Source organism: Syngnathus acus, chromosome 1 (assembly GCF_901709675.1).
Source record: "Syngnathus acus chromosome 1, fSynAcu1.2, whole genome shotgun sequence".
Taxonomy (NCBI): Eukaryota; Metazoa; Chordata; class Actinopteri; order Syngnathiformes; family Syngnathidae; genus Syngnathus; species Syngnathus acus.
In genome coordinates, this window is record NC_051087.1 from 5530811 (window position 1) to 5550422 (window position 19612).

At 40.7% G+C, this 19612-nt stretch overlaps 2 protein-coding genes across 5 annotated transcripts; one reads left to right on the forward strand and one right to left on the reverse strand.

The window, feature by feature from the left end:
- Window positions 1-33: 33 nt before the first annotated feature.
- clockb (clock circadian regulator b) lies at window positions 34-14215 on the reverse strand. Of its 4 annotated transcripts, none has more exons than XM_037247109.1 (25): window positions 14062-14215; window positions 12573-12664; window positions 12059-12190; window positions 11154-11242; window positions 10560-10619; window positions 10320-10468; window positions 9903-9994; window positions 9698-9787; window positions 9349-9469; window positions 8983-9096; window positions 8751-8869; window positions 8574-8656; window positions 8356-8462; window positions 8103-8250; window positions 7889-7964; window positions 7494-7632; window positions 7252-7352; window positions 6907-7131; window positions 6627-6785; window positions 5548-5730; window positions 4649-4842; window positions 4440-4569; window positions 4195-4332; window positions 3604-3869; window positions 34-3507 (listed from the first exon to the last, which is right to left on the reverse strand). In XM_037247109.1, exons 4-25 carry the CDS (start codon window positions 11168-11170, stop codon window positions 3504-3506), a joined length of 2715 nt encoding a protein of 904 aa, XP_037103004.1. In that variant the 5' UTR covers window positions 11171-11242; window positions 12059-12190; window positions 12573-12664; window positions 14062-14215; the 3' UTR covers window positions 34-3503. The 4 variants fall into 4 exon arrangements, with proteins under 4 accessions (XP_037103004.1, XP_037103023.1, XP_037103013.1 ...); XM_037247128.1 differs by having other exon boundaries at window positions 34-3869; window positions 6907-7011; window positions 7075-7131; window positions 7255-7352; window positions 14062-14214; XM_037247118.1 differs by having other exon boundaries at window positions 34-3869; window positions 7255-7352; window positions 14062-14214.
- Window positions 14216-17592: 3377 nt separating this feature from the next.
- On the forward strand, window positions 17593-19456 carry si:dkey-245p14.4 (uncharacterized protein LOC563576 homolog). The gene is made up of 3 exons (XM_037253252.1): window positions 17593-17936; window positions 18270-18451; window positions 18803-19456. Exons 1-3 carry the CDS (start codon window positions 17816-17818, stop codon window positions 19070-19072), a joined length of 573 nt encoding a protein of 190 aa, XP_037109147.1. The 5' UTR covers window positions 17593-17815; the 3' UTR covers window positions 19073-19456.
- Window positions 19457-19612: the final 156 nt, after the last annotated feature.

Sequence of the window (19612 nt, forward strand, 5' to 3'; positions counted from 1 at the left end):
TCTTCAAGGAAAAATTATTCACATTGCCACATATAATTGCAGCTGTGTTTATTTTCAAATTGACCAAGAGGAGAGATGGGGGGTTATAATAACAATAACATTTTTTGCTTCAAAATATTGATTATTATAACATTTGACTTTGGGGTAGATAAAAGGAGCACAGGGATATACTACATACAGGGTACATACAGTACAAGAAAGCATAGCACCGTTTTACACAGAATACGGTTGTCTTTTGTGTACAGTATTACACTAGCATTTCAACCAATTTATATTGTGGGTAGGTCATCTGTGAGGAGGGGCGCCCATTGTCTTGACACATTAAATATAATACACCTCAATTTGATTGAGGATAGTTAAAAAATAATAATAATTCAGAGCTTCTTTTATAATGTTAAACCTGTCCATTATTATAATCTATTCTTTTTTTGCAAGACATATACTTTGTTTTCCTTCTTTCATGTAATCAACAACATCCATTGGTCTTTTTTTTTTTTTTTTTTAAATTTAAAATAAGAAAAACACCTATAGGCCTACTGTACATTCTTTGGGCTGGCTTATCAGTGACACGCACACTCAAGAAAGGAACAGATTGGCATTACACTTCAGAGTGATGCCTCACGCATGCTAAAGATGATCTAGTTTTTCTACTATGTGGTGAGTGGTCAATGTTGCAAGAAATAGATTTTTTTTTTTAGAGATTGGCTTGATGTGTTACTGTGGTTAAGTGTTGGGCTGTCAGTCATTTAACAACAATTCTGCAAGGTGGGAGGGGGGGACTCGTGCTGCATTGTCTACAAACACCCACTTTTTTTCACTCACATCTATTTCCATATGAAAATAAGATGGTTCGACAGTGACATGTTTAGCATGCTTGCACAAATACACACATTCGGCCTCTCTCTCTCTCACACACACACATACGCACACACACTTATTCAAGTTGAGCAGTCCCACACACGGGCTTCCAGAACACTGAGCCCAACCGGCAAGGAAAGTTTCTTGAATCTTACAATTTTCTTTATACTGCAACGCAAGAACTGATTGGCTATCGCCAGGGGTTACCAATATTGTTCCCCCTGAGAAATACACGAACAACTCAGGAACAAGACACACAATATTCACCGCGCACACATACATACATACAAGCGCGCACACACTAAAGAAGTGCAGTGGAACCTCCAAAGTCAAGCACCCCAAACTAAGCTTGAAGGAAAACATGTCGAAACAGCAAACATAGTGAAGGACGTCAGGTAATTGTGTTTTTTTTTTTTTTTTTTAATTTGATGCCATCACACTAAAAGTGGAGCGCAGAAGCGTAATGACAACATAGAATCACAAATGAAAAAAATTGAAATATTAGCTGCATAAATGTTAACTTTACAAATGTTAACGTTTGAAAGCACAATAACGAAAGCTTACCAACAAACGACTTCTGTTCTTGCTTCATGTCATGTTGGAAGACTGAATTCCGAGTAAAACACTTAAAAGAAACTTTAGTTTTACAATATAACGGTTAACTAGGAACAAGCTTGATGGCGACAGTTTGCGCAAATCCATTTGCTTTACATTACTCATACAAAAAAAAACATTTGGAAATGTTGGACAACTTGAAAGTGGAGTTTGACTTTGAAGGTTACACCACTAAAACACATTCTGGAAGAGAACCAAAGATGATTCCCCTTCACCGAACGTCAACACTTTCCTTCAGACCGAGGCTTTTGCGTTTGATATGGCTTACTAGTGTAGTGAGGAGGTCCTCATTGATCTGGTCCTGCTTTTTACTGCTGCTTGAGAACTGAGGAACAATTGTAGTGAACTGCATGATTCTTTTCTGAGGCCCAACGAGGAAGAGAAGGGTTAAACTGTGATCCCAAAGAGACCAGGAGACAAATGTCCCATGTTGAGGTTTACAGGTCTAAAAGAGGACCTCTACCTTTTGTCTGTAGAGGAATGTGGGTCATATCATCATCATCATCATCAGTCACCACACTCCTTGTGACTTTTCTTACTCTAGCCGCCGGTCGTTACAGCAGCACGGTTTAACCCTTCCCGGTCTGATTCCAGACTGAGGCAGAAGCATAACTTCCCACATTCCTGAGAGTGCAAGTACCATCCGGCAACTTCAAACCCTTACTAAGTCAATTACTGTAAGACACACACACACAAGCACACACTCTCCAAAATGCTCTCTCTCACAAAACACACACGCACACGATACATTTCTCACACAAAGAGTCATGCCACAGTTGACAAGCGACTAGGTCTCGGACAGTGATTTACTGTACACAACCACATCAAGTGCTAAAGTTTCATGAGGATATACTGTTTGTTACGTATAGGGCTCTCTGAATGTCCAAAAAAATAATCCCTTCTACATATATATATATACACACACACACACACTTGCGTGAGCGTTGTTAGGGGTTAGCTCTTGTTGTAAAATATAGATTTGCGTATGTATGCCTTTGCAGTTGGGAATTCAAACTAACAGAACTATGTAATTGGCACTTTGAATCAATAAACCTCTTATTTGTGATCATCCCGCAAACATTTCAGTTGGACTGTAATCAATAATTTTTCTTTTAAAGAATTTAAAAAAAAAAACAATGTCAATAGCTTCTTTTAGGCAGAGATCCTGCAAAATTGCCAGATTAGAGCTATAACAGAAGGTCAGCATTTGCCTTTTTACTGTATGCGCTTTCACACCATGACTCCGCATTATGATGGTCACAAGTGTGACATCAGCACCTAGCGTGACATCAAATACTTTGCTGAAAAGCAACAATTGCTTTCAACACAACATAGCATTGCAGAATTTCCTCACATACAGGTGGCAACCCACCTCTGTTACAACTCTCATCGTACTTCCCACGGCAGAGAACTTGCGGGGTGGACTTTGTCCTTCTCCCCTCCATCCTTGCCCTTTACACAGAAAAGCAATTCGGGGGTGGGGCAAGGGTTAAAAGGGCAAATGTCACAGTGCTTTACAAACACTTGAGTTGCAAAAAAAAAAAAAAAAAAACTCACTCACCTTTGACTCCCCCAACCAGACTATTATAAGCTAATTGTGGACTTGAGTGAGAAAAGGGGGGGGGTCGGTTCATTTGAGGGGTTTCGTCAACACGCCAAGAAACACTTTGAACAAAGTAAAAAAAAGTCAACGCGACTAATAAAAGCTTACACAGTTATTCTTTCCATGCAATCATATAAAATACTACATTTCCATTTCCTGTTAGGCTATATTGGATATTTACACGTTTTTCTCAATATCATACAGGAAATTTGTACATGGTTAGTTAGTCCATTTTGACACACCTCCAACAGTCTTCTGTTACCGTGGCGATGAGGCGTTTGTGTCATATTCCACAGACTATCTCGCTCCCTTCCAAGGAAAAACGGGGGAGCTTGCCGGGAGTTCATTTGTCCAGCCGTTACTGGTGATGCTCGTCAATGAGATCCTCGTGGAGTTGCAGATTTCTTTGTTGCCGTGATCCCACCTTTCAGCTGGAAAGGTTTGCCAAGCACACAATTAAAACAAATGTATGTGGCAGGCCTTTGGACTTTTCCGTTTTCTTTTCCAACAGGCCCTCCAGACCTTACTGCGGTTGGCTGCTGACACTGTCGGTCCTGTGCGACGACGGCGCTTTCTGCTGTTTCTGGGGTTGGGGTTTGAGCTGCTGCGGATGCCTCTGGTGGTGGGATTGTTGCTGTTGTTGCCTTTGTTGTGATTGTTGTTGCGGTTGTTGTTGCTGCTGCGGCTGTTGTTGTTGATGAGTTGTCTGGGTAAAGGTACCCTGCTGCTGAAGTGGGAAGGCTGCCTGTAGAATCAGCTGAGTGGACTGGTTACCATGGAGAAGACGAGTGCCCTAACAGGAAAGACATGGATAAACCTATGTGCACAACTTTTGTGTGATGGAATAAATTTCCACTCTGAAGTTGTTAGTGGGAAGACAAGTGTGAGTTGAAATAGGTGTGTAGGAAAATTCACACATTTTACAAGTTCAATTCAAAAAGTGAAACTCATTGGGGAAACACTTTTCACAAGCCCAATTCTTACCAACTTTCTATTTAAAAAGCAGGAGGAGAACAGAACATAGCATACTCTAAAACGCAGAGCAATTCGACTTATTTCCACTGACATGCATGACAATACCATTTAATTCATGCACTTTTACTGCCATCTCGTGGTACCTGTAGGAACTGCTGCTGCTGCTGTTGCTGCCCCTGTTGGCCGCTTTGCGCCACCACAGCCGTCTGGTTAGAGGCGTCGGTCTGACCCTGGGAAGGTTGCGCTGGTTGGAGAGTCAGTGTCTGTGTTTGTCCTCCCTGCTGTAGATGTACAGGAGTTGAAAAGGAAACATAGAGGAAGATATTCAAACGAACAAGGAGCAAGACCCCACCCCAAAATATGAATCACAATGCAACTTCGTCTTTACCTGTTGCCCACCGAAGGGGTTGTATGCGGTGACCACCTGGCCCATGAACATGGAGGTGGGAACCATGACGGCGCCGCATGCCATTGGAGCTGTTACAAGTTTGGTCACCAGCTGTTGCCCTGCTGGAAAACTGTTGTAGAAAGCAAAATAACAACACTTCATTCCCACACAAAGCTATTAAAATACCTTCATTGAATTGACAAATGTACCGGATCTGACGGTCCTGCGTGAAGGTGGCCACAGCTGTGCCTTGCTGCGTGTTGTTCTGCGGCAGACTGGTGCTGATCTGCAGCACGTTGTGCTGCCCCGGTTGGGAGATCATCATGGTATTGTACAGTTGGGTTGGCACAGAGTTTTGCGTCTGTGGCTGAGCCTGAGGGGGCTGTTGAGACTGTCGTTGGGTCTGCAGGGGGGGCGAAACAACAACTTAGATCCGTTACAGAGTTTGCATCCAATTTCTCCAGTTCGCAATGTCTTTATTTATCTTCCTCCGATGCAAAATGCACACAGTCAGAGATACGGTCAACAAATTTTATGGGAAAGCTCAAAGCCACAGAATGAGAAAATGGCTTGCAGCTGCATAATTTGCATAGTTTCATGCAGAACCAGAGATTGCATTGAATTTGAAACTGAAATAAAATCTATATGGTTCTCTTGGCGGAAACTAAAAACATGTGCTTTGTTTCATTTTTGCAGCACAAACACTTACTGTATGCATAAATTACGCTACGAACACTAAAAAACAAAAAATAAAAAGAAACACAGAGGCACATTGTTTCAGAAACGACTTCCCAATCCGCTCATGTGATCAGATATGAGAATTTTGGCCTAGTTTATTTTCACTTTTCTACACAGTGGTTAACTTAACCCTTGTATGAATATTCAAATGTTAAGCATACTTTTAAAAAAAAAAGAAAAAGAAAAAAAAAAGCCTATCCGGTACTTAAGGTTTTATGATGCTGACGGTTTGAGCCTGGAACTAATTAAAGCCATGTTTGAAACTAGAACAACCTAGAAGTCAATAAGCATCACGAAAGAGATTTTGTTCAGCTTTGGAGGCTCCGTTGGGTATACGTGTTGTTTTTATGTGCAGTTGCTTGCGTCCCACCTGCTGCTGAAGGCTTTGCTGAGGAGGAGGCGCCTGTTGCTGGATGGTGAGTTGTGGTGTTCCCGAATGGACCGGGTTGATTGCCGTTTGTTGGACCTGATTGCTCAGAGCGCTGGCCTGTTGGACCGGCGCCACCTGGGGGAGCTGCATGTTCATCGCTCCTCCCTGTTGCTGCAACAACATCTGCAATGAGCACACATTTCTTTTGTGTAAGCACATTCATGGACTAAAAAAGAAAAACATAACTTCGTGGACACCTGTTTTCTATGATAATGGTTTTCCAAGAGAATTACTACACAATGGGTGATTCTGCTTCTAGGTCAGACAACGGCTGTTGCAACTTGCCCACATGCTTTCTGGCTTTGTTCAAGTAAGTCATTTCCCAGGTTTGGAAATTGTGGGCAGAAATTTCTCCCTATTACATTTTAGTTTGTGTGGATCTGACTTTTATGAAATTATGCAACATGACTAGGTGTTTAGGGCATACCGAAGAAAGCATAACCCCTGAAAATCTGTCACTGGGATCAGTAGAGAAAAGTTCAAATGGTGAATGAAGTATTTAAGTACTGGTACTGATTGAAGCTGAGCCAGTTCTGCCACTTGAGTCTCCCAGTGACACAGATACGCACAAGCACGTGAAAATACATCAGTGGTGAAATTGAGGTGAAGAAGATATTCAGGTTGTGGGTGTATCATTTTAGCTGGTATTACTATTGCCAATTGTGGTAAACTACTTCGTGGCAGCAGTCCAGCAGTCACTGATTCAAACTAGTTCCAGGAGTAAACAGGCCAAAATTACACATGGCCATTGTGTGGGTGTGAGCTGGAGACGACGTCAGTTTGTGCACCCTTAAGGTTATGATCCTACCACAGAGTGAGTCTCTTCTTGGTGGGGTGACATGTGATGTCAGCAATTCTGAACATGACCCGTGGCCGGTAATAGTTTCTGCATGAGTGTGTTCATTATATTATTCACTGTATATTATAGCTCAGACATGAACGATGAATTGCGATATAGCAAGGAACATCTTTCCTAAAAATAAAAGTGTAAATACCAGTATAGACTGAATTGGTTCTACCTGAATACCCTGGCCCTGGACCCTCTGTAGCTGCTCCTGAATGTTTCTTAGCTCGTCCTGCTGCCGCTGAATGTTGGCCTGTATCATTCTGGTCCTTTGCTCCAGCTGCTCCTTAAGATGCTGCATAGCATTCACCTGTGCTGAGAACTCCATCACCGGCTGCAGGGTATGGGAAAAGAACAATTTTTAATGATAGCATGTAATGCATGTACATATGCACGATCGATCAATGATTTTTGACGCAGAGAAACGAGCACAGAAGGCAGTAGTAGTGTCTTACCTGTACGTTTGACTGCAGTTGCTGTGGTTGTTGTTGCTGTTGCTGCTGCTGTTGCTGCTGCTGCTGTTGTTGTTGTTGTTGTTGTTGTTGCTGCTGCTGCTGCTGCTGTTGCTGCTGCTGTTGTTGTTGTTGCTGCTGTTGTTGTTGTTGCTGCTGATGTTGTTGTTGTTGCTGCGTGATCATACCCGGAGTGACACTCTGGCTAGTAGTCTGAGAGCTCATGGACTGCAGATATGGACAAACAATTAGGACAATTATATTAATGCTGTATTCAAATAATCTAATAAGATTGGTTATGGGACGAAACAGTTTGCTACATGTTGCTGTCTCAAGTTTGTTTAGTCTCACCTGGCTGCTAATGGATGAGCGACGCTGGGACGTCATCTCCATGGTTGAAGCCAGGGACTGTCGCGGAGGCGTGGCTGTATCCATATGAAGCTTGGAAGCTGTTGGTGCGCAAACAGAATCAGCGATTAGCTTTAAAAAAAAAAAAGTTTACTTTTTACATTATTTGTATCAGAGACGATGATTACACTGTATGTCAATGTTTCTCAAATCTGGCTTGCAAAAAGTGGCGTTTTACTTACAAGTGCAAGTGTTGTCCGATACATGCGATGAGGACTTGCGGGAACTTCGGGAAGAGGTTGAGGGTGTTCGGCTGCGGTCAAACCTTTCTAACGCCTCCTTGAGGCTGGAAGTGTTCAGCTCTGAACCAGAGTCCTGGCCCTGTCAGGCACAGAATAAGAGTAAATGGGAGGACGTTTATCACAGTTCTCTGTATTAATACAAAGAAGTAAAGAAAATATTCTAGATTTGTACCTATTGATTTTTGTGCTGTATATTGTTTGCAAACTAGTCAAGAGGGAACTACTTGCAAGTATTTCTTACTTAATTCTTTATTTTTATTTAATCTAATGTATGTGCTCGAATGCGGTGCCATGACGAAAAAAAAACGTGCGTACAATAGAAAACAATATTTCACCTTATCCATAGTGACCTCTGGTTTGGATTCTTCAATGCCCAGCTCCCTTCGCTGTTCCGCCCTCACTTCTGCATAGCTACAGAGATGTTTTTGAGAGAGGAAGGAAGAGATTTCTGAGTCATTATGAAGACATTTTTAGTTGTTGGAGTGACCTCATTAAAGTGAATTTTGGTTAAAAAAAAAAAAGGTACGAGGATTTTTCTCCTCCTTATACCTGACGACTGTATGCGTGCAGACAATAAACTCGGGCCGAGAGTTCCACTGGTGATAGGTAATGTAGTAGTGCGTCTGCAGCCATATCCACTGTTGACCTTTAGTCAGGAAACGGTAGTAACAAGACTTCCCTTTACCGTACTGCATCACTAAGCAAAGGAAAGACAAAGGGGGCGACAACAGAGCTGTGAGGAGAAGTACATGGAAAGAATTTTAGCAATGCAGTCAAAGCAAATGTACAAGTGAGCCCTCACAGTGTTCATGGCACTTAGCGAGCGTCTCCAGGTCATCCACATGATAATAGTCGTACCCTGAAGTTCCCAGAACCTCAAATGGTAAGTAGCCTATAATTGGTGGAGCTCTGAGGAAAAAGAAATGCATCAGTGGTGCTGTGTTAATTTAATGTAAATGTAATCAAATCTAGTTGAATCGAATAAACAATTATATATACATAGCAAAAATGTTTGTTTACCTGTGGTCTAGAAAGAGGAACTTCCACTCTAAACTGTGCCTAGAGGTGAATTCTTCATTGGGCTCTTCTACTGTACACATCTCCTATGAATAGAATAAAAACAATATTTTAGCATTCTTTTATGTGCTGTCGTTTTTTCCCCCTACCAAATTTTAGGGTGAATACGTCTGAGAGTACCTTGATGAACTGGGGTTTAGTGAGGCGCACAGTAGCCACGAAGCACACTTGGTCATCAAAGGCTGGCTGTAGAGAGCGCTGTAATACGGCCGCCAGACCATTCCTCGTCACGTTCGGAACTACAAGAGAACAGAGCAAGCTCTGAGCATGTCAAATGAGAAGCAGCTGCTTCAAACTCATTCAGACAAAAAATGCTACTGTTTGAATTTAAGTCGACTAATAAGTGACGTACCATTGTTGAGCGACTTGAAATTTCCAATGAAGCTGACATATTCGTAGATGGGAGGTTCTTTAGGGTCAATTGACCCTCGGAGCATATGACAACAAAATTCCATATAGTTTTTACCTGGAGGAAAAAAAACATGCTTCTGTCAACTAAATTATCGACTATATTTAACAATAATATTTCGGGGACAAGTTCTTAATACAGTGATGCACAATGTGCCACCTGACGTACAATCTTTACTAACATTACTACTTTTGGAGGTAAAATTACAATCTCCTAATACCTGTATTTCATATTATACTGTATAGTAAAAATTGGGAAATCTATCAAGTTACAAATACATGACACAATAATGAGTTCTGTGTTACTGACTCTTTAAATAATCTGATGTGAGGCTCTCTGGGTCGTCGGGGTGCGTGGACAAGGCTTTGTACACGTCTGAATGCTCTCCAACTGGCAGGAAGTTTAACAAGTTCTGGTCCACCAGGTCCGCCTGCCAATCCAAGAAAGAAAAAAAAAAAAAAAAAAGTTTAAATTTGTTCCTTTATACTGCACATTCCGGCAACATAATAAAAAGTTAAATATTCTGTGCTATGCAGTCAGATCTACAAATGCTGACGTTCCATGCTAGTTACTAGTTGCTAACACAAGCCGCCAATGTTACCTAGCAAAAAGATGAGCAATGACTTTAGAATAATAAAATATAGACTGGGATACTCACAGGAAGGTGTTCCAGTAATGAAGTGACACTCTCTGACACATAGAGGATATTCCCATCAGTCATTATTGCTATGAAGAAGCCATCCAGTGCCTGATAATGTCAGGGAAATACAAAACCACACTCTTTAATATTAATCTACAACAGTGGTAGTAGCGTTTACTGATAACTTGTATGTTTAGAATAAAACTGAAGCTAGATGACTGACCTCCAACATGAGCTGGGTGAACTCCTCATTGCTAAGAAATGGCGGCTTCCAGTCCTGTCTGATCTCACTGGACTCTGACTGGGCAGCGATTTCTAATGAGGAGGAAAGAAATATAAATATTTTGAGAGGTGGAACCGAGGATAGGAACATACAATAAAGAGGTGCAAGGCAACAAAAAACAAACCCAGCAGTGTCACAACAGGAGTCTGGAAAATGTATTGATAGTGCAAAGCTCAAAAGCTTTTTTTTTTTTAATTACAACTCGCATCACAAAATGACTGCTTGATTCTGGAGGTTCCAACAGGTCTCACTCAAGTTGTTGTAATGAAAGTAAACACAGGGATGACGTTAACTAGAAAGCAGGAAGATTTTGCCCTGTGATGTGCTGCACAGAAACAGGAAGTGAGGCGACCTAACCTTTGTGTTTACACAGAAAGTCGATACTTTTCTGCAGGATCGTGGACTTGTCCATCTTCCTGGTGTTGCCAGGCAACATGGTGCCAAGTTCCTTGATGAGGACATTGAACTGGTCTCTCCGTTTCTTCTCAGACTTGTTGCGGGACACGCTGCATTTCAAAGGCAGGGTTAGTTAAGCGGGTGTGACATTATGGGAATTTTTAGTGAGTAATCAAATACTAGTATTTGTAGGCAATTTACCGTTTTGCTTTGTCCTTTTCATCTTCTTCCATCAACCCATCAAAGATGCTACAATCATCCCTGTGTGAGATGAAAAACATGTTTTGAGAACCTATACCTTACTCTTGCACCTTTTGTTTTTCTCCACGTTCACACACTTGTGGGTGGCTTGAAAGCAGATACGCATTGGTAAGAATAGCTAATGGAGGATGTTGGCTAATGAGAATTCCAACATGCCAGCAGCCAGTTTATTTTTGGGTCACACAGAAAGCGAGGCAGACAAAGAAAGATCGAAGGAATGTGTTGCGCTCGCCAAGAAGGTTACCAGAGCATTTGTAAAATCAACTGGAACGTTTTGGCTCTCTTTCTTATGACTTAGATCAAATTGAATCTTTTACTTTCTGCTCAAGTTTTACTCCCAACCTACTTTGACATATGAAGGGTGCACTTTCTTGAGGGACTGACATTCAAAAAGAGGGAACGTTTTCATAAACCACACAAGGAATCAAATACAGATGTGAGGAACTACCGTAATTTCTCATGTATAAAATGCAAAAAAATATATCATGGCACTGTGTTGAAGTGCATGCACCGTGGATGGACGCTACAACGTACCCTATGCTTGATGTCATGGTGGCTGCTTCTCAGGGCTGTGGTTGTGGTGACTTGCTTTTTAGGCGTGAGGTAGGCATTTGGAAGTCCACCTTGAAAAGAATGGATGGAAACATGTAATAACCTACTACGGTTTAACATTTAGAATAGAATTCCAAGATAAAAGAAACAAGTGTAGTCAAATTTATATTGGACCAATCTAGGGCTTTTAGTTGTGTACACAAAAACAATAACACACAGTAAGTGTAAAGCAGCAGTTCCTGAGACAGACTGTCTCAACTTGGGCACCCTGCCCAGAACAATACCCCAGATGGATAAACTGAATAAGTGGTGACAACTCAAGTTGCTATTAAAAAAACACACACAGATTTGTCCACAAACGGCAAGACTGGCTTTCCGAAAAGACATGTTCCTTTTTTGCTGGTTTGGTAGTGACAAGAAGAAAAAAAACTTTACCTAATCAGGATATTGGCATAAGTGCATTTCTTGTTCAGGAATAAAACTGGAGCTTCATCAAATGCAATCAGTTCCAACACGCTGGCAAGACTGTTTTAAAGCCCATTCAAAAAATGTATGATTTAAAAAAAAAAAAAAAAGAAAAAAAAAGAAAATCTCAGTGCTTACATTGATGACAAAAGGCTACGGTGTTCTACTGGGCGATTAATTGTGTTTTTTTTGGGAGGGGGTTCACGTTGATATCTTGAAAAATCCAAACAAAATCAAGACCCCCCCACACACACGGCTCATGGAGTCTGCTCACATGCAAAGTTTACACTGATGACACAGAGGTGAACAGAGAAGAACTTGCTTTATTTGTATTTACATTTAGAATTAGTTTTATTTATATTTTATTTGAAATGCATGACAGTGCAGCATTTTGTGTGAAAGCATTTTGTGTGTTCACTCACCCCACTGCAGCTCATGCACGGTGTGAGTAAATGACTTTTTTTTCAGAGGTTTAAAAAGGGTAAGTAGGGGTTAAAGCCAGGGGGTCATCAGGGGTCACCAGACCACAGAAAAGCCATGGTGGTTTTCCAAACCTGTCGGAAACATCAGAACAAGGTCAGTCTGGGGTCAGATTTCACCTGACGTCAGGCTGTAGTAACTAAAACATGAAAAAAAAAGTTCATGCAGTGTGTAAAAAAATTAGGTACCATATATAAACATCAAAAGCCTGACAAGAAAACTTTTTTCCATACTAATTTTAAGTTTGTGTCTTAGTTTTTGTCTTATAAAAATAGAATGACTCGTCGGCCTTGAGTAAGGAAAAATAATTCAAATGCCTTGAGGTACGCTCTGTATACAAAACATCACTGCTGAAATGAATAATTTGTAATGCTTCCATACAGTGCTCTTAAAAAAGTGTTTTGGAGTGGAGTGACCTAGTTATGGAAAAAAGATGATTTAAAACTGTCAACTTACTCGGTCACTGGAATGCCCCTTTGAGGCAGAGCCTGTTGTTTTACAGGCTTTCCTGAGAGCTTATAGATCTTTCTGTGTGAGCCACACCTCGCCTGCAACGCACACACAAACACACACGAAGCCTGTCAAAAGACAAACCATGAGAACTCATGCTCACTGTTTGACGCATGCAAATGCTAGAGGTCAACATTGGGCTCATTTAAATGAATAAATGAAGGAACGAATAGCTCAGTGACTGCAAAATGATCTTCACCTTTTTGGTATATTTGACAAAAAAAATACTACACAAAATGTTATTTTATTAAAAACAATAACTCAAAAATAAAAGGTTTGCTCATATTCAGCCCTCAGCTAGATCACTTTAACAAGCCCAAAGCAACACGAGTATTTTTAATCAAAAATTCATTAAAAAATTAATGGAATCATATCGTACTTTTTTAATGTAGAGTAGTCATCATAGGATTTAAAATCTGAAATGGTCCAATTAAAAAAAACAAAAAAAAACACCAACATCCTCAGACATATTCATTGTACTATACATATACTAATGGCATAATCGAAGGTGAAAATGGGCAAACAATGGCAACAAATAACATCTTCCAAGCAACAATGTCAACTCCACGAATGAAATATTGGAAGTTTTACAGCAACCATCTTGACCCTGTAGTGGCTCCACTTTGGGAAGCGCTACCATGACCTACTGTACAGTAATCCTCATGTCTAAGCTTTTATTTCATCCAGCCATTATTTACAATGTGCACGCTCAAAAATAGCACGTCAAAAAGGAATACCGCATTCATCCCACACCAAATCGCTCAAAATCGAGTGAATAAAAGAATAAGCAAATGTGCCACAGGTGTTCGTTATACAACCGGGAGAGCAACCCACATACTGTCGCTAGCTAACATGCTAACTAAGCTCTGCTACCGAAACCTGCCAATTTAGCTAACTCGATTCTTCCTCCCGTTACACTCGCGCTCACCAAACGAGACCAACACGACAAATAACGCATTGGTTTTTATTTTTCTGAAAAAATGCAATAGTGGCACCATATCACAGCAAAACTGCTTTTGAGCTCCGAGCTGTCACGCAACAACTGAGCACAACATTATTTCGTAAAATACCGCTGCGTTTCGTCAAACACTGCCGCGCGCCAACATCGCCACTAAATACATTTAAAAAACGCATGAATAACAAAACACACGCACCCACACACATCTACATACATTACATACAAACACGCGCACGCGCCAGCGAGCGGCCACGCACGTACTCACACACACATACACACACCGCGACGGACGCGCGCATAGACACACATCCACAAGGCTGCTGAGAATGTGGGTCACTGGGCCTTGCTCGCCCTCCAGCGTGCGGAAACAGTCCCCGAGCCTCCGCTGCAGTCCGAACGCTTCCGCGCCTCTCTCACTCACACACACGCATACATACCCCGAAATAAAACAATATTCGTCCACCGCGACGGGCTCACCTCGCCGAGCGTTCGACAGCGAAGCTTTCGGTTGTGCGGTTCGCTCGTAGTCTTGCATCGAGAGGAGGCGGCGGGGGCCAAGAGGACTCCGGCTTGGGGAGAAAAACAGGAGGCCTACTTCGTACTACGCCGTACAGTCATGCGCAATAGAGACAGTAGGGCGCACTATTTGGCAAGTACAGTTCCCAAGCAGCCAGGGATCTGAGGGATTTTCGCAGCGGCAAATGACTGCGTGTTTTCCTGCTCCACTCATTTTTTTTTTTACATAATTACATAGCCGATCTTAAACCCATATTTGTTTATTATTATAAGGACATAAAGAGTGAATCATCCCTGCAGCATGAATAGTGCGCTGTACATAGCAATAGTTATTTTGAGAGCAGTGCCTAATATAAAGCTTATTTGGATTATATATAATGTAGAGGTCAATATTTATGTGACGTTATATTTCCAGGGGAAAGGCGGGGTCGGGATGGCCCTCCTCGGGAGAGAAGGGGTTTCCCTTTCAATCGACACCCAATCAAAAGCTCCATAGGGTGTGACGTTGCACCTATTCCTGTATCGAGGTTCCCCTCACATTATTGATTGATTGCCCCTCACCTCCCGTAGACAACCTTTATAAACACACTCCATACATCACTAGATACATTTACACATTCTTTTAAGAGCCAAATCACAAGCGGTATTTGGAATTATAGTGCTATTTTGATTCAATTGATTGATTGGAACTATCACAGAAGTATTTATGTATTAATTTATTGGTGCGGTTGCGGTTTTTGAGAGCACCGCACCACACCCTTTCTACATATTTGAGCATCTAAAATATTTTAGGGTGATATAAACATGTCACAATATGCTGGAGCTTTACTGCAGTTTCTGGGAATTATATTACTCTTTGAAAATAAGTATCTCTGTAAAGTCATAGGTATTGATCCATTTTTTTATATAGTTTTGGATTAGATGCACAGGTGTTACCTGATGTGTATAACTTCATACATATGTTAAAGTTTCATGAACAAAACACTGTATCCTATATTCATATCATTAAGATTAAATATGCTGTAGTAACATAATATTTTTATTGATGCTGTGAAATTTTACGAGGGACTGTCCAAATAAAAACTACTCTCAAGGCAAAGCAAATGAAGCACACTTAGAATCCGTCTGCTCCTTTTAATCAATAAACCAAATGAGCAGTGGCTCTAAGTCTTTAGAAAGATGAAATCTCATTTTACTCTGTTGTGTATGCTTAAATCATATAAACTGAGAGTTGCATGCAGGTGAGTCATACTAAAGACACGTTGATGCAGTAAAAACTGAGTCATTTGTTAAACACGCCCTACCTTTGTGATGGACGATAAAAGCAAAATGACTTTGCTGACAGATGACCTTCCGAATAAACTCAGCAGAGCTCTTTTGACTAACGTTCCATTTAGGGCGAGTATGCAGTACTGCTCCACGAGATCCAAGGCTAGCTTTTCATTTGATCTAATAAAAATGTCATGCAGTACACAAAAACACAACAGTGCAAAATACTGCATAGTGGCCCTTGAAGATGGAAAACGTGCTTTACATTCAAGAGTTTCTTGGGTTGAATCTGTGCCATTTGCATGTTCTCCCAATTTTCTCAGGGCGCATCGAATCGATCATACGTTCCAAAAACATGCACCGTGCCAGTCAGCTGGGCTCGGCTCCAGCTCACCCGTGACCCAAATGAGGACAAGTGGCTACGCAGTCATGAACTCTGCCTAGTAACAAGTGGTAGTGAAAATGTAACGTGACCAGAAAACACAACCGGAGAAACTTGGTTGAACAGTGTTGCTTTGTCCTGCTGCCAGAATCAATAAAGTATTTGTTGATGTGTTAAGAGATCGTCAGTTTTATTGCTGGAATTTATTTTGACTTTTATTGAAAGCCAGCGTAACATCATGCATGGTTTGACTGTTTACACATAGAATAGGAACAAAAAAAATCTAAGTTTGGGTTTTTGGAATTGTTCCATAGGTGACATCTTGAAGTTTAATTAATAAGTTTCCCACAATGCCACAGAATTTTTAACAATCAATTGCTTAGCACGGCCATCGCGTCACAGTCCTCCGAAGGGAACCATAACCCCGATGTGGCCCACCACAAAAATGAGTTTGACGCCCCTGCTCTCTGTAAATAATAATGACAAAATGAATTGATGGGGTTAGATCTCCTGATGAGTAAGTAAGCTAAACCTCATGTGTTATTCATAAGATTCAACACGTTTCCCTCCCGAGCTACTTCCTGTCTGTAGCCACTCATCTTTCCATCTCCAACGCAAAAAGCCTTTCAAACAAAAACCATCAGGACCAACAACAATAATAAAAGCACTTAGCAGTGGAACGACCGCGTCTTTGTTTTCGCAAATGTGACAAATCCAATGGAGCCACATTGCTTTAATACCACAAATCAAATCATTCCTTTGGTCTCATTCATTCCGCCGGGACTCGCGCTCCTACAATTTTGGGTCATATTTCTCATAAAGTGGAGCTAAAGAAATGATCAGTGTGTATTGTTGCAATCTCCGATTATCCGATTATCGAGTGATATCTCTCGGCCTCGTCATTTTTGTGCGCTTCTGTGCTCAAGGAGAGAGCCAATGACTTGTGAGCTTAATGGGAAGCATGCAGAGTGCTATGGGAATTCCATTTCCCACACAACAAGCGTTTAATCACAGAGAAACACTGGGCAACGTGCCACACCATGCAGAGATGTCGATATGGGAGTGAGTGGAGGGGAGCAAAAAGACCGGGGGAGGAACCTTACAGTGAGTGCTTGCCTGAAAAGGATGGGACATACTGTAGCGGTATTGTCAAATACGGGACAGTTCCAATCAGTGTGGGCAGGGTCCCGACATTAGGCCTTGTTGAGTGCTGGCCAAGTCATGGCGGATCGAGCAGAACCAATACTGGCGCCATATATTCATAATGTACTACAATAAATTTGAATGATCATGATTTCTGCTCTTATACTGTGTCATTGTGTTTATGGCCATGACTGCTAACTATCACACTTACACAATTTAATAAGAATGCTTCTAATAATAAATCAAATAAAAAATTATTACAATATTTACATAGCACTTACAGTACATTCCAAAAATGCATAACATAAAATGTTTTTTTTGTTATGTTCTATTTATTACAAACTACATTTAAATTAGATTGTTTATTTCCTGTGGTGTGTTTGATTTTTTATGTAATTTTATATTACCATACTAAATAGTAACATAAAATAAAATTCATATTTTAGGAATACTTTATAATTTGTGTATTTGATTCTTGTTGAAAAGTAAGCTTTTCCACTGTGTTTCTGTTTGTGTATTAAAGAATTCCAGGAACTGCTGAATATTTTTCTAGAAACCATAATGATTATGAGGATTATCGTTCTAATGGAGCTTAAGTGACACAATAAAAATAGCAAGGGTTTGGCCTTTATGGCTTTCTGCTCAGTCCCTCCCATGTTTTTATGAAGATAGTAAAATAGGAAAGTTGCAAGACATGGACGGTCACATCTGGTTAGTGCAGTGTGGAGCATGGACTGTATGTGTGTGTTTGCGTGTGTATGTGTGTGTTCTCGAGGAAGCACTCATTTCACACACCAACCGGAGAGGAAACATCCTGCCATCCTCACCATCTGCTATCAGGTGTTGTAATTTCATCTTTCTATATTTGTTGTCCATTTTTTAGTCATTCAGCCTTGATTGTGGTCCTCTGTCTACACGGTGATGTCGTCTCTTCTGAGGGAGGAGATGCAAAGGGTTTTATTCCGACCTGCAAAACAGAGACTGATGGAATTTATTGAAATTGAAGAACCGGAGATTGGAAGACATTTCCTCTGCGTCTCAGGTAAGCAACTTTGTTTGCTGTTGCTTTTAATTGTAACAGCGTATTTGACCCAATGTTTAAAAACAATTATAGAAGCCACATACATATTTTTTTCTCCTCAGCCATTACGCATCCATTTTCAGGACTCTCCTGACTGTACTGCATGTAACAAACATCTACTAAATGCATAATCCAATACAAAGTGTGAAAGAAAACTAATAATGTTCAGATTTGTCTGTCAGATATTTATTTATTCTTCATGATTATATTATTAATTTTCATTGGTGTAGTACTGCACTGCATTTGTCCTTTACTGAATCATGTTAACCAAAATGTGTTGCCATGTTTTTGCAGTTGCAAACAGCAAAAGGCTTGTGCAATTATGTATTGTGCGCTGCCAGATAACACAGACTCCCATCAAGTCTGGATCAAAAAGGGGCCACACCAAACGCTCCAGCATCCAGGAGTGCTACAGGAGGACAGAAATTTGGTCCCTGCAAGACCTGACTCTGGTGGATGGACGAGACCCTGATGTGGTAATCTTTATAATGACTAGTATCTTTTCAGTCAACAATGTAATGAAAGGTACATATATATGAGGACATATTTTTGCACACTTGACAAGATTGGCTTGATAAATTGTTTCAAATTTCAGATGGATTTGTGTGTGAACATTGTTTGTAAATTACTCATTCTTATATTTGGTAATTTAATAAAAACTAGAATGTTCATCAAATTGTTTTCCAAAAAATTATGAAACTGTCCAACCACATAGGAATTATATATTTTTAATAAGGCCCATGAAATAATTAGAAATCTGCTTAAATGGTTTAAAATGTCATGTGAGACCTGGGTCTGAACATACATTGTATCTGTCTCTCTCCTAGGATGACCCGTTTTTCTTGCTCCACTTTGACACGGTGCGTACAGTGTGCGCCGTCAGCTGCTCAGCCAAATACGCTTTTGTACGTGCTTTGGTTGCTCTTAGTGAACAGCATTGTCAGAGCAAACTCAACCTGGACAACTTTGACTGGGCTTACATCAAGCCCACGTCCTTCTATTCCAACAGAGGAGACTGTGTCGTGCTGTCACAGATATGTTTCTATGCATTTAACTTGGTATGTCTGTCCATGTGTCCTGTGCCACTGGAATCATAATACAGATTCACAGTGATGAGTGTGTTTGTGACGATAAATGTGTCATTGAGTGTTTTCGTGTGTGTGTTTAGGTCATAATGCATGTTAAACGCACATACGTAACACGCATTGAGAAGGAATAATTCATTGAGTGGAGCTTGTGTTACATTACTGATACTTGGGCAGGGTGATATATTACTATAAAACATTTGCATTCAAACTGAATGCATGTTCATGGTGAATACAGCTTGTACGTAACTGCCTATTTCTAATGTGTATTATGTAAAAAAATAATGTCATGTTTTTGTCCGTGTTTTCAGACTATAAAACTTCAAAATGATCATGCAGTCTATTGAGTATTGGTTCTGTATGATAAGTAGTAATGTGTTTTAGTTCATCAACATATACTTGGTGTAGCCTATGTACTGTCAAGCCGTCATTGCTTTACTTATCCTCATTAGGGTCATGGGTGAGCTGGTTCCTCTCCCAACATTACTTTGGTTGAGAGTCAGGGCCCTGAGGAGGTCGCCAGATAATCGCAGGCCACATATGATAAATCAT